The sequence below is a fragment of the Macrosteles quadrilineatus genome, unplaced genomic scaffold, assembly GCF_028750875.1.
Source record: "Macrosteles quadrilineatus isolate MER2022 unplaced genomic scaffold, UCM_ALF_1.0 Scaffold_1__1_contigs__length_201487025, whole genome shotgun sequence".
Lineage (NCBI taxonomy): Eukaryota > Metazoa > Arthropoda > Insecta > Hemiptera > Cicadellidae > Macrosteles > Macrosteles quadrilineatus.
The window spans coordinates 42,370,491-42,385,973 of NW_026542594.1; the positions used below are offsets into that span (position 1 = coordinate 42,370,491).

At 37.6% G+C, this 15,483-nt stretch overlaps 1 protein-coding gene across 1 annotated transcript in view; it reads left to right on the plus strand.

Moving 5' to 3' along the window:
- The window catches only part of LOC128982827 (vacuolar protein sorting-associated protein 8 homolog), a 306,699-nt gene extending 292,469 nt beyond the window's left edge, over positions 1–14,230 (plus strand). Inside the window, exon 24 of the mRNA XM_054401853.1 lies at positions 14,054–14,230. Coding sequence (XP_054257828.1) covers positions 14,054–14,135 — 82 coding nt within the window. The 3' untranslated portion in view covers positions 14,136–14,230. The remainder of the gene's footprint in view (positions 1–14,053) is intronic.
- Positions 14,231–15,483: the final 1,253 nt, after the last annotated feature.

The window sequence follows — 15,483 nt, forward strand, 5'->3', positions numbered from 1 at the left end:
ATATATGATCAAAAAGGGAAGGTTTTGGTGTACAGTATGTACATTTTCACCCCCTCCCCTATAAAGGGGTACTTTAAGGTAAGTCAAAATTTTCAAAACACCCTATCAAGTACAACATAATTGTAAAGGCCATAATAAAAGAAGGTCTCCACGTCAATCCTAACAAAAATTATAGCAGATCAAAGTTTTAATTGTTCATAATCAAATAAAATACATATTTTTGTAGATAAATGAAGAAAGATTACTTATTCTTGCAAAAAAGTGAAAAAGTACCTTGATTAAATTTTATTTTACACATTAGCTAACAACTATACTCATCCCTCAGTTACAGAGGAGTGTGACGGTCGGTAGGGAACGTGTTTACACATAAGCTACCAACTATACTCATCTCTCAGTTACAGAGGAGTGAGACGGTCACAAGGGAACGTGTTTACACATAAGCTACCAACAATACTCATCCCTCAGTTACAGAGGAGTGTGACAGTTGGAAGGGAACGTGTTTACACATAAGCTACCAACTATACTCATCTCTCAGTTACAGAGGAGTGTGACAGTTGGAAGGGAACGTGTTTACACATAAGCTACCAACAATACTCATCCCTCAGTTACAGAGGAGTGTGACAGTTGGAAGGGAACGTGTTTACACATAAGCTACCAACTATACTCATCTCTCAGTTACAGAGGAGTGTGACAGTTGGAAGGGAACGTGTTTACACATAAGCTACCAACTATACTCATCTCTCAGTTACAGAGGACTGAGACGGTCACAAGGGAACGTGTTAAAACATAAGCTACCAACTATACTCATACCTCAGTTACAGAGGAGTTTGTCGTTCAGTAGGGAACGTGTTAAAATATTAGCTACCAACTATAACCATGCCTCAGTTACAGAGGAGTGTGACAGTTGGAAGGGAACGTGTTTACACATAAGCTACCAACTATAATCATCTCTCAGTTACAGAGGAGTGAGACGGTCACAAGGGAATGTGTTAACACATTAGCTACCAACTATACTCATCTCTCAGTTACAGAGGAGTGAGACGGTCACAAGGGAACGTGTTAAAACATAAGCTACCGGATATTATCATACCTCAGTTACAGAGGAGTTTGTCGTTCAGTAGGGAACGTGTTAAAATATTAGCTACCAACTATAACCATGCCTCAGTTACAGAGGAGTGTGACAGTTGGAAGGGAACGTGTTTACACATAAGCTACCAACTATACTCATCTCTCAGTTACAGAGGAGTGAGACGGTCACAAGGGAATGTGTTAACACATTAGCTACCAACAATACTCATCCCTCAGTTACAGAGGAGTGTGACAGTTGGAAGGGAACGTTTTTTCTCATAAGCTACCAACTATACTCATCTCTCAGTTACAGAGGAGTGAGACGGTCACAAGGGAATGTGTTAACACATTAGCTACCAACTATACTCAACTCTCAGTTACAGAGGAGTGAGACGGTCACAAGGGAACGTGTTAAACATAAGCTACCGAATATAATCATACCTCAGTTACAGAGGAGTTTGTCGTTCAGTAGGGAACGTGTTAAAATATTAGCTACCAACTATAACCATGCCTCAGTTACAGAGGAGTGTGACAGTTGGAAGGGAACGTGTTTACACATAAGCTACCAACTATACTCATCTCTCAGTTACAGAGGAGTGAGACGGTCACAAGGGAATGTGTTAACACATTAGCTACCAACTATACTCATACCTCAGTTACAGAGGAGTGTGACGGTCACAAGGGAACGTGTTAAAACATAAGCTACCAACTATACTCATACCTCAGTTACAGAGGAGTGTGACGGTCACAAGGGAACGTGTTAAAACATAAGCTACCAACTATACTCATACCTCAGTTACAGAGGACTGAGACGGTCACAAGGGAACGTGTTAAAACATAAGCTACCAACTATACTCATACCTCAGTTACAGAGGACTGAGACGGTCACAAGGGAACGTGTTAAAACATAAGCTACCAACTATACTCATACCTCAGTTACAGAGGACTGAGACGGTCACAAGGGAACGTGTTAAAACATAAGCTACCAACTATACTCATACCTCAGTTACAGAGGACTGAGACGGTCACAAGGGAATGTGTTAAAACATAAGCTACCAACTATACTCATACCTCAGTTACAGAGGAGTGTGACGGTCACAAGGGAACGTGTTAAAACATAAGCTACCAACTATACTCATACCTCAGTTACAGAGGAGTGTGACGGTCACAAGGGAACGTGTTAACACATTAGCTACCAACTATACTCATACCTCAGTTACAGAGGAGTGTGACGGTCACAAGGGAACGTGTTAAAACATAAGCTACCAACTATACTCATACCTCAGTTACAGAGGAGTGTGACGGTCACAAGGGAACGTGTTAAAACATAAGCTACCGAATATAATCATACCTCAGTTACAGAGGAGTTTGTCGTTCAGTAGGGAATGTATTAAAATATTAGCTACCAACTATAACCATGCCTCAGTTACAGAGGAGTGTGTCGGTCAGTAGGGAACGTGTTAACAAATTAGCTAGGTACTAACTATTCTCATCCCTCATTTACAGAGTTTTGTGACGGTCACAAGGGAACGTGTTAACACATTAGCTATTAACTATACTCATCCCTCAGTTACAGAGGATAGTGGCGGTCTGTAGGTAACATGTAAACACATTAAATACCAACTATAATCATACATCAGTTACAGAGGAGTGTGCGTGTTAACACATTAGCTACCAACTATACTCGTCCCACAGTTACAGAGGAGTGTGCGTGTTAACACATTAGCTACCAACTATACTCGTCCCACAGTTACAGAGGATAGTGGCGGTCTATAGGGAACGTGTTAACACATTAGCTACCAACTGTACTTATCCCTCAGTTACAGAGGAGCGTGCGTGTTAACACATTAGCTACCAACTATACTCGTCCCACAGTTACAGAGGAGTGTGCGTGTTAACACATTAGCTACCAACTATACTTATCCCTCAGTTACAGAGGAGTGTGCGTGTTAACACATTAGCTACCAACTATACTCGTCCCACAGTTACAGAGGATAGTGGCGGTCTATAGGGAACGTGTTAACACATTAGCTACCAACTGTACTTATCCCTCAGTTACAGAGGAGCGTGCGTGTTAACACATTAGCTACCAACTATACTTATCCCTCAGTTACTGAGGAGTGTGCGTGTTAACACATTAGCTACCAACTATACTCATCCCTCAGTTACAGAGGAGTGTGCGTGTTAACACATTAGCTACCAACTATACTCGTCCCACAGTTACAGAGGATAGTGGCGGTCTATAGGGAACGTGTTAACACATTAGCTACCAACTGTACTTATCCCTCAGTTACAGAGGAGTGTGCGTGTTAACACATTAGCTACCAACTATACTCGTCCCACAGTTACAGAGGATAGTGGCGGTCTATAGGGAACGTGTTAACACATTAGCTACCAACTATACTTATCCCTCAGTTACTGAGGAGTGTGCGTGTTGACACATTAGCTACCAACTATACTCATCCCACAGTTACAGAGGATAGTGGCGGTCTATAGGGAACGTGTTAAAATATTAGCTACCAACTATACTTATCCCTCAGTTACTGAGGAGTGTGCGTGTTAACACATTAGCTACCAACTATACTCATCCCTCAGTTACAGAGGAGTGTGCGTGTTAACACATTAGCTACCAACTATACTCGTCCCACAGTTACAGAGGATAGTGGCGGTCTATAGGGAACGTGTTAACACATTAGCTACCAACTGTACTTATCCCTCAGTTACAGAGGAGTGTGCGTGTTAACACATTAGCTACCAACTATACTCGTCCCACAGTTACAGAGGATAGTGGCGGTCTATAGGGAACGTGTTAACACATTAGCTACCAACTATACTTATCCCTCAGTTACTGAGGAGTGTGCGTGTTGACACATTAGCTACCAACTATACTCATCCCTCAGTTACAGAGGAGTGTGGCGGTCTGTAGGGAACGTGTAAACACATTAAATACCAACTATACTCATCCCTCAGTTACAGAGTAGTGTGACAGTCGGTAGGGAACTTGTTAACACAATAGCTGCCAACTGTACTCATCCCTCAGTTACAGAGGATAGTGGCGGTCTGTAGAGAACGTGTTAAAACATTAGCTACCAACTATAATCATACCTCAGTAACATGGAAGTGTGGCGGTCGGTAGGGAAGTTTTGTCTACAATCTGAAAAAATTTGATCACACTAGTGAGCACAGATTGAGTGCCAAGGTGTTGTCAATCATGGGGTACTCTGACATACAAACTGTAAATCTGGTCCACAAAGTTCTTTAGACGGGAATACCTGAATACCTTAGGAAAAAGTTGGTATTTAGACATGAAATAAATGAGCACAGTACTCGACAGGACAGCCTGTTGCACTTTCCAAAGACAAAACTGGAAACGGGGAAGAAGGGGTTTAGTTTCTTTGGCCCAAAAAAGAACAATGCTCTGCCACCCACTTTAAAAGAGTACAGTTGTAATAGGTTTAAGAAATGTGTAAAGGAAATGTTTACCTAAACTGTATAGATAATTTTATTTTTGATTTTATGAATAGACTATTGTTTTGTTTTATCCTATACTCTAATACGAGCAATGTTTGCTTGTATGTATGTATGCTTGCTTGCTTGCAAAAAAGATCTCGAAAACGGCTCCGATGATTTTCTTCAAATGTTGTAAATAGTTGATTTCTGGCCTAAAAACGAGTTTACTGCAGTTAGAACTGCCAACAAAAATCTAATTACGTAGAAAAATGAAACTGAAAATCACATTTTTTTAACATTAGTCTTATGGGTTGCTAGGTAACCATGTTGGCTGAATTGAATAACAAGGAAAAAAGTAAACAAAAGACTATGAAGTTGTAGCATGTGTTCATAATAAGCCAACTGCCCACAGTATACTAGCAAATCACAAATACAGTACAAAAGGAAAAACATCACTTAATATTGAGCAAAGATTATACTGAAGATTACTCAATACATTGTAGTCAAGGGTAGCAGTGCGAAGTCTGGGATCTGTTTATGACGATTAGATGAAGGTATCTGCAATCCTAAAATGCTATGGGAAGGGAAGGAAACAGGTCCGCGACGTAGGAAGTGGTGAAGGAAGTAGTAAAGGCAATCATAAAATACTATGGGAATAGAGAGAAACAGGTCCGTGACGTAAAGTGATGAAGGAAGTAGTAAAGGCGAGTAGTCCGGAGTGTGAGGACTGTTTATGACGATAAGATTGGGGTATCTGCAATCCTAAAATGCTATGGGAAGGGAGGGAAACAGGTCCGCGACGTAAAAAATAGTGAAGGCGAGTAGTCCGGAGTGTGGGAACTGTTTATGACGATTAGATTAAGGTATCTGCAATCCTAAAATGCTATGGGAAGGAAGGAAAACAGGTCCGCGACGTAGGAAGTGGTGAAGGAAGTAGTAAAGGCAATCATAAAATACTATGGGAATAGAGAGAAACAGGTCCGTGACGTAGTAAGTGATGAAGGAAGTAGTAAAGGCGAGCAGTCCGGAGTGTGGGGACTGTTTATGACGATAAGATTAGGGTATCTGCAATCCTAAAATGCTATGGGAAGGGAGGGAAACAGGTCCGCGACGTAAAAAATAGTGAAAGCGGGTAGTCCGGAGTGTGGGAACTGTTTATGACGATTAGATTAAGGTATCTGCAATCCTAAAATGCTATGGGAAGGGAGGAAAACAGGTCCGCGACGTAGGAAGAAGTGGTGAAGGAAGTAGTCAAGGCGAGCTGTCCGGAGTGTGGGAACTGTTTATGACGATTAGATAAGGGTATGGGCAATCCTAAAATGCTATGGGAAGGGAAGGAAACAGGTCCGTGACGTAGGAAGTGGTGAAGGAAGTAGTCAAGGTGAGCTGTCCGGAGTGTGGGAACTGTTTATGACGATTAGATAAGGGTATGGGCAATCCTAAAATGCTATGGAAAGGGAGGAAAACAGGTTCGCGACGTAGGAAGTGGTGATGGAAGTAGTCAATGGGAGTAGTCCGGAGTGTGAGAACTGTTTATGACGATTAGAATAAGGTGTCTGCAAATCGGAAATGCTATGGGAAGGGAGGAAAACAGGTCCGCTACGTTGGAAGTGGTGAAGGAAGTAGTCAAGGCGAGCTGTCCGGAGTGTGGGAACTGTTAATAACGATTAGATTAAGGTATCTACAATCCTAAAGTGCTATGGGAAAGGAGGGAAAAAGATCCATGACGTAGGAAATGGTGTAGGACGTAGTAAAGGCGAGCCGAGTGGAGTTTAAGAATGGATTTATGTATCTCAAATACTAAGACTGCTTTCAGAGTGAACTAATGATTTTCCCCGAGCAAAGCTCGGTGCCCAGGTACTTTACTTAATTTGACAAAAGTTGACATGAAAAACAGAGTTTGTACTTTGATGAACGCTTGCAAATAAAGACCTTATTTATTTATTTTATTTATTTATTTATTTAAAATATGAGCATAGTGTGAGAACCGTCTGTGGCAGTAAGATTAATGTATCTTCAATCCTAAAATGCTATGTTAAGGGAAGGAAACAGGCCCCTCGACGTAGGTAGTGGTGAAGGAAGTAGTAAAGGCTGGCAGTGCAGAGTGGGGGAACCGTTTGGGCAGTTAGATAAATGTATCTGTAATACTTAAATGCTATGAGAAGGGAAGGAAACAGCTCTATGACATAGGAAATGGTGAATGAAGTAGTAAGGCTAGCAGTGCAGAGTGTGGGAACTGTCTTTGGCAATTACATTAATGTATCTGCAATCCTAAAATGCTATAGGAAGAGAGGGAAACAGGTCCACGACGTAGGGGGTGGTGAAGGAAGTAGTAAAGGTGAGCAGTGTTGAGTGTGGGAATGGATTAATGTATCTGCAATGCTAAAATGCTATGGGAAGAGACTGTAGACTGTAGGTTAAAATGATTAAGAAGCACGAATCGATACATATTTTTGATACATGCAATCGTTTACAATCGAAAATTACAACTGAGTTGACAACAGCTGATTTTTACTCCATAGAGGCTAAAAATTATTTTTACTCCCTAAAGAGTAAAATTAATCATATACTATTCTCAAACCTCAATATAGTCTGCAAACGCTAATATGCATATTAGCGTTTGCAGACAATGTCGTCATTTTTGCAGAAACTTTAGAGGACCTACGCCAACTAACAAAAGTATTTATGGACAAAACAGGACAATTAGGACTAAAAGTAAATGATGGGAAAACCAAATATATGCAATTTTCAAGAAATCAGGGTATAGCCCAAGACCCACTGCAGGTAGATGACCATAAATTTGAAAAATTAGAACATTTTAAGTACTTAGGGGTTATTTTATCCAGGGAAAACAAAGAAGAAATAAAAATTCAAAATAGACTAAATCTGGCAAACAGATGTTTCTACACTTGCAACAGACTGATGTCCTCTAAGTTACTGCCAAAAAACACCAAAGTTAGAATTTATAAGACAATAATCAGCCCAGTATTATTATACGGAGCTGAAACATGGAAACCAAATAAAAAAGAAGAAAAGAAGTTAATCACATTCGAAAATAAGATTTTAAGAAAAATCTATGGACCAATTTATGAAGGTGGTGAATGGAGGAAGAGACACAACAGAGAACTGAGAGAACTCTACAGAGATCCAGATGTGGTGTGTGAATTTAAGTGTAGAAGAGTTAGATGGGCTGGACATGTTTTACGAAGACAGGAGCAAAATAAGTTAAAATTAGTTTTACCATAGACTAAGCAACACAAGTAGACTCCTCATCCCATTGTAAATTTTGAAGCTTGTTTTTTGTGTCTAGTTCATGTACGTCCACACTGATCGCTAGTGTAGACAACATTTTGTTTCTATTATTTTAGGGCTATTTTCATGATTTGTGCTTTACTATTTGGTTATATAACTAGGAGACCAGTTATTGTTTATGATTATATTGTTTTATTAGGTTAAACGAGGTTTTAAATGACTGCAATAACAAGAAACAAATTGTAAACAAAACATAACCTCTATAGTTGGACGTACAGAACTAACAATAAAATTGGCTTCAGCTGTTCCATTAGGATGACTAATCTACTATGTTTGACTAATGGAGTATGTTTTATCTATGGTTTTACTAAGAAATCCCGAAGGAAGACGACCGAGAGGAAGGCCAAAACAAAAATGGTGGAGCCAAGTAAAGAAAGACATGGAGCAACTAGGAGCAACTGAGGAGGATGCAGAGGATAGAGCAAGATGGAGAGGCTTTGTTGGTGCGGCCAAATATCTTCTTAGATATGCATGGCCCTGAGAGTGAGAGTAAAGAGTAAAATTGCTCCTTTAAACCCGCCACGCATGCATTAAAAACAACTGTTTTTACTGCAGTATAACAACCTTTGATGACTGCGCTCAATTTTGTGGATGCCTCTGCAAACGCCACCTAGTTTATTGAAAAAAAAAATTAAAACTTAGAACTGCCATAACTTTTGATACGATTGACATGGAGACCTCTAGTTTGCGCCATTCATTTTCTTTTTGAGCGAAGCTCTTATACGTCTCTTATGCATTTGTAACATGCAAACTCCTCCTGGATGGCTGAAGCATTCGTTTTCAAATTTTGCATGGTGATAAAGACCATATCGGTGAGTGCCAACATCTATATGGCATTAAACAAATCTCTTATGAATCCGCCCCACGGCCCCTCAAAGTTTCAATGTAATCCTTATGGAAGCAGTATTTGACACATAAACAAAGGCATAAGATCAGCTGGTGACTTTTGAATGAAGTAGATAAAGAAATAGCTGATAGCATTATTCCACGGATATTAGGTTAGAAACGGTATGGATCATAAATAATATAATCAAATGACGACACTAGCATGAATCGTATAATAATAACCTTAACATCTTGTTTGGATGTTTATTGACAGTTCCATTTTGAATAATAAAACAAACATGTTTGCTTTGAGTCCATCCAACTAAATTAACAGTTGAAGTTGTGTTTGAATGCTTTTTTTAAGCTTACTTGGGAAAACCTCATGTAATATTTTTAGTAACCCCTATATTAGTGATGAAAAGGTTTGAGAATAGTATATGATTAAACAAATTTTGGTTTTCTTTTTCGAGTTTGTTTGGCTCTTCTACCCGACCGATTTTCATGATTGAGGTCGCAAGTTGAAAGTATGCACGCACAGACTTCACATCATCATCGGCATATATATATATATCTACAGTCCCACTCGGCTTACACGTAAACGAAATTTGCTCTGCATACATTTCTTGTGGGAGTTAAATTTTGTTTTTCTTTTCCGAGTTCGTTTGCCTCTTCTACCCGACCGATTTTCATGAATGAGGTCTCAAATTGAAGGTATGCACGCAAAGATTTCACATCACGTATCGACATATATTTATCTACTGTATTACTCAACCAAAAAACATAAATTTGATTTATTTTCTAATTCTCCACCAGTTATAATTATACAGTCCTATATATTTTGGTCTAAGAACCTTCAGTGAAATACCAGCTTTCATTTAAGCTATTAGCTATTCAAATTGCACGAGTTTCAAGTAAACCTAAGGTGAACTATCAACATGAAAATTATATTTTATAAGGGGTTTCTATGATTAAAAATCAATATCTTCAGTATTGTTTATGTTTTTTCTATGTTTTAGACTCAAAATAATCAGTAAGTTATAGACTTTAATTTGAGCTATTGATCATTTTATTTTATGTTCAAGATACTGTATTACACAATCAAAAATCATAAATTTATTATTTCTCGGATATGGTATTTATTTCAACGCTGCTGAGCAGCATAGGTCCTCTAGTTAGTATATGAATTTTGTGGGGGTTTTTGAGAACAGAACCACGTGTTTTAATGCAAACAAAGTTTATTTATTTACATGGTAATACATACAGCTTTGTAAATAATAGTAATAATGGTTTAATTTACCTCTGTCAATATGGTCCTTGCGTGTAGTTTGTCACTACTGCAGTTTCGTGCTCGTGGAGCACATCATCAGGTGAAGATCAAAAAGTTAAAACATTTTCCTCACGTGAAGGTCGTCAATTTTTGAAAACACACCGAAAAACACATAACACACGAACGGTACGAAAAAAAAAAAACATTTATAAACTTGGCCAATACATTAAAAACGTTACACACGGGGTCCGGCGCCGGTAGAAGACAAGTCATGACTGACGTGTGCCGTAGTCGGTAGCCCCTCCATCCTCACTTCTCTTATCAGAACCTTTTCTTTGGTCTTGTAAGATAAGATTATTAGGAGGGAAACCAAGTTAGAAAATGACCATAGTGTAAAGAATACAATTGATTTGGTAAATAAAATATCTAACATTGAACTAAAGGGATCCTATATACTCGCTTCATTTGATGTTGTAAATTTATTTACTAACGTACCAATCGACAAAACGTTAGATATATTGAAAGATAATTTGAATACACACTCTACATTGTCTAGCGAGGCTAAAAACGAACTTATAAACTTAACAAGATGTGTTTTAAAACAGAATTATTTTATGTTTGATAACAAGTATTACAAACAAAACGAGGGACTGACAATGGGATCGCCTCTTTCCAGTGTTCTGTCAGAACTGTTTTTGAATAAAATTGAAAACAAGTTTCTATTCTCCGATTTAAATCGCTATAAGAGCAAAATCATCCATTACAGCAGATACGTAGACGATACATTTATTGTATTCCAGGGCATTGAAAGGCAGATTAAGCTACTCAGCACATACTTTAATACTTTTCACAAAAACTTGACATTTACAGTTTAAATTGAGAAAAATAAGTCATTAAATTTCCTAGACGTTACCATCACAAGAGCAGACAACAGGTTCGATTTTAAAATTTATCGGAAACCTACAACCACTGACCAGACAATTCATTCAACTTCGCATCATCCCCATAATTATAAATTATCTGCCTACAATAGCTACGTCCATAGACTGCTTGCCCACACCACTAAATTACAGAAAATTACAACAATGAAGTGGACATATTAAAATACATCGCAGTATCTAACGGATATGAGAGTGCCCTGATCGACAAACTGATTAGGAAACAAAGAAACAAGAAAAAGGATAATCAGATACATACAAAAGAACCCAAAAAATATGTTAGTGCGGAATATGGCATTGTACTTAATAATGTTCTCAAAAAAGAATTGGCAAAAAACAATATCACAGTTGCTTACAAAACCACAAACAAACTGTCCAGTAATTTAAAAGAAAGACAAACTGACAATAGCGACAAATTAAACAACACTGGAGTGTATAAAATAACATGTAATGATTGCCCCAGTTTTTATATTGGGCAAACATCACGCTCTTTTGCAACTAGATTTAAGGAACATTTACCTAGAAAGAACTCCAAATCAGCTTTTGCCAACCATATCATTGATTCAAACCATAGTTATACCGACATACAAACAAATTTAGAAGTAATACATACTTGTCATAAAAGTAAATATATGGACACCATCGAGGAATTTGAGATTTACCGAGCAGCTAAAGTACATCCAAACCATATTTTAAACGAACAACTCTCATTCCAGTCTAACATTATTTATAATACCGCCATTCACATCCTGGAACAAGACCAAAGAAAAGGTTCTGATAAGAGAAGTGAGGATGGAGGGGCTACCGACTACGGCACACGTCAGTCATGACTTGTCTTCTACCGGCGCCGGACCCCGTGTGTAACGTTTTTAATGTATTGGCCAAGTTTATAAATGTTTTTTTTTTTCGTACCGTTCGTGTGTTATGTGTTTTTCGGTGTGTTTTCAAAAATTGACGACCTTCACGTGAGGAAAATGTTTTAACTTTTTGACCTTCACCTGATGATGTGCTCCACGAGCACGAAACTGCAGTAGTGACAAGATACACGCAAGGACCATATTGACAGAGGTAAATTAAACCATTATTATTGTTGCTGTATGGTCCAGAGGCTACTCATCATAAATAATAGTGTCTCAGTTGATATTTTTTATGTGATTGGCTTACTTGAGAAAACCAAAATTTTTTATATTAGCTTTTATATAAAACGTGATGAATTAGTTTTTCACTAGTTTACATGTTGCTCGAATTCGAGCAATTGCAAAGTATTACAGGAGTTATTTCAAAACGAATAACAGTCATATTTACAATGAGTTTAAAAGAGTCAACTCAAAGATTACCGGTGTGTAACTCAGACCATGTTTATCTTCGTATTGATAAACCTAAATCATTCCTGCCGGTTTTCTCCTTCTCAAAATGCCTCGCTGTACAGGCAACACAGGTTATTGATAGAGGACCAATTGAGAACGAAAAGTCATTTTGGGGTAGTGTTAGGGCGCATTTGTAACCTAATAGTTGAGATTGTCCAGGGTCAGGTGCTGACTGTGTTGAGTTAAGCCTGTTACGCGCCATTGTTCTGTAGCTGCGGTCGTTATCACGATTACGCCTCCTGTCTATGTTTCGTTGTCGTCGTGTCGGAGGCATTTAAAAGAAAAAACAACAACAAATAAACAAATTATAGCTACACAAAACAACGATAAATGCACAAATTTCAGTTACAATCATGCTAACTCAATCCGTCATAGCGACACAAAACAACGATAAATACATAAATTTAAGATACAACCATCCTATCACGATCCGTCTTGGAGGTTATGTTTTCACAAACTCAAATAGTAAGTAAATGTACTCAGTGCTTTTCATTGAATTGAAAAATAAATAACATTAATTAAATATACAGCTGATCAAAATGTTAACAATTATTATCTCCATAATGATAACATGGGAACTTTAACAGCCACTGGGGCAGAGCCCAAGGGACTTTTTCAAAAATGTAAGGCCAGTTTGCAAATCTACACGAAACGCTCTTTCCAATGAGACGTCAATGGATAAAATCGGTTAAGAAATGGCGGAGGAGATCAACCGACAAAGTTTCATGTAGCGTATTAATTTTATAGATTCAAACACGTAAAAAAAATGTACATATCATCCACACTCTGGTTTCCTTAAATAAATTGTGGATTTCATTACGTGTTTTAAAAGCCGCTATGTAGCAAATAGTTTGATCTTGTCAAGATCAACAAGGACGGCTAGGAAGCACAATAATTTTAGCAAAAACTCAACGGCTTAATCTTCGTCTTTGATCACCTTCCAATTCATTATACAATTATTAACGTGCAACACATGGGTTATGGTTTAAACGCTTGAATGTAAATGTTGAATATAACTTTTGTAACGATAATATATGTTTTGCGGTTTCACTTATATATCCACCCTCACATAAAGTCCTCTTATGCAGTTATTAGTAGCCAAAATGGTAGAATCCGAAACTGTAAAGGGTTGATTTCTAGATTATAACTAGCTAGAACTGTACCGCCCTGTTTTAGAATAAGTTGATGACTAACCCTGAGGGTTTAAAATTCAAATGTAAATGCAGGTCTCCGAAAATGCCTAAAATTACATCTCTGTGATTTTTACTCCCCTTCCTTACGAAACAACGTGTATCTAATCTAATTACACCAATATTTATCTTTACACAAACGGTCTCTTCACTTAAAATTGTAGGTAAAAATAATTATGAAGCTCAATGGTGAAGGTCAGTAACAAGATACGGAAATTAAATAAAAGAAACGTCTTATAACACTTAAAACATATATTTACGCTTATGCTATTACTCACAAGACGGTAAATATACAAAAAAGATGGTAAGTGGTTACAACAATAACAATATATATGGAACCCTGAAGACTCCGCTCAATTTTGTGGATGCCTCTGCGAACGCCACCTAGTATTTTGATTTCTTTATTTAACTCGAGAGGAGTTTACATTTGAAAATTTTGACTTACCACCAAACTACCACCACTTCTGGGGGGGGGGGATGGTGAAAATTTATTTTTTGATCATATAAATAATAATTCCCTGTATATTATAATTTTATCTCTGTTAATAATAAAAAAATAACAAGGGGCGGTGGGACTTTTGAGAGACATGGTATATGGTTTCGAATGCAGTTTGTAGTTTAAACTTTCTGTTCTAGATGTGGACACGTGTATCACATAGACTGTCTTGCCTCACCCACACAGTGCAACGAATGTTTCAAACCAGAAGTTCCTGGTTAGCCAACAATCAACCTATCCTAATACAGTATCGTTATTTATTGTTTGTTACCTATTAATTATTAGTTATATCTATAAATATTTTTTTATGAAATGTTCTCAGGAATTGATTATTTGACCTTTTAACACTGTCCGTTTGTTTTCTCTACAATTTGCCTCAAAATTACCAAAGATAAAACATAGTGCCTTAGTAGATTTCCCATCCTTATGGACCAGATGAAGCCAATTTTATTGTTAGTTCTGTCCGGTTTTCTGTAGATGTCGTGTTTTGTTTACAATTTGCTCCTATTATTTTATGGTTAATTTCTCATTATTTGTGTCTCACTGTTTGGTTATACAGACTGTCCCAAAAGTCCCGGACCGGTTTAATATTTTCTAAACGAAAACAGATAAATCTATAAGATTTTGCACATCAACACCACACTTAAAAATCTACTTTTTTAAGGAACTATCAATTTTCTGTCATATCATGGGGACGTCCCGCAAGGAGTTAGAAGGAAATCTTAAATAGAAGCATAGGTTGACATGCACATCAAATTGAAGACCTTTACTATTAGATTACAATGCCGTAAATTCAAGCTCAAAAGTAAAAGAACGCCTGAGTAAAAAATGGCAGCCGTTCAAAGATTTCTTGAACCTGCCATTTTGAATCTTTGAACGACTGCCATTTTTTACTCAGGCGTTCTTTTGAGCTTGAATTTACGGCATTGTAATCTACTAGTGAAGACCTTTAATTTGATGTGCATATCGACCTATGCTTACGTTAACAATTTTTGTCCGATTCCTAGGGCTGTGCCCCCAAATGCAAATTAAATTAATCTTTAAACCATTGTCATTCTTGACTTGGTTGTCCGTTTGAGTTCAAATTTGCGGCATTATATTCTGCTAGTAAAGACCTTTAATTTGATGTACATGTCAACCTATGCTTCTATTTAAGATTTCCTTCTGACTCCTTGCGGGACGTCCCCATGATGTGACAGGAAATTGATATTTCCTTAAAAAAGTAGATTTTTAGGTGTGGTGTTGATGTACCAAATCTTATTGATTTATCTGTTGTCGTTTAGAAAATATTAAACCGGTCCGGGACTTTTGGGACAGTCTGTATAGCTAGTGGACGAGTTGTTGTTTATGATTAGATTGTTGTTTTATTTGGTTAAACGAGGTTTTAAATTACTGAAATAACAAGAAACAAACTGTAAACAAAACACAACATCTACAGAAAACCGGACAAAATTAACAATAAAACTGGCTTCAGCTGTTCCATAAGGATGGGAAATCTACTAAGGGACTATGTTTTGTCTATGACATTACCCAGCTTTGCTCTCCTTTCTATTTACATACATCATTATTG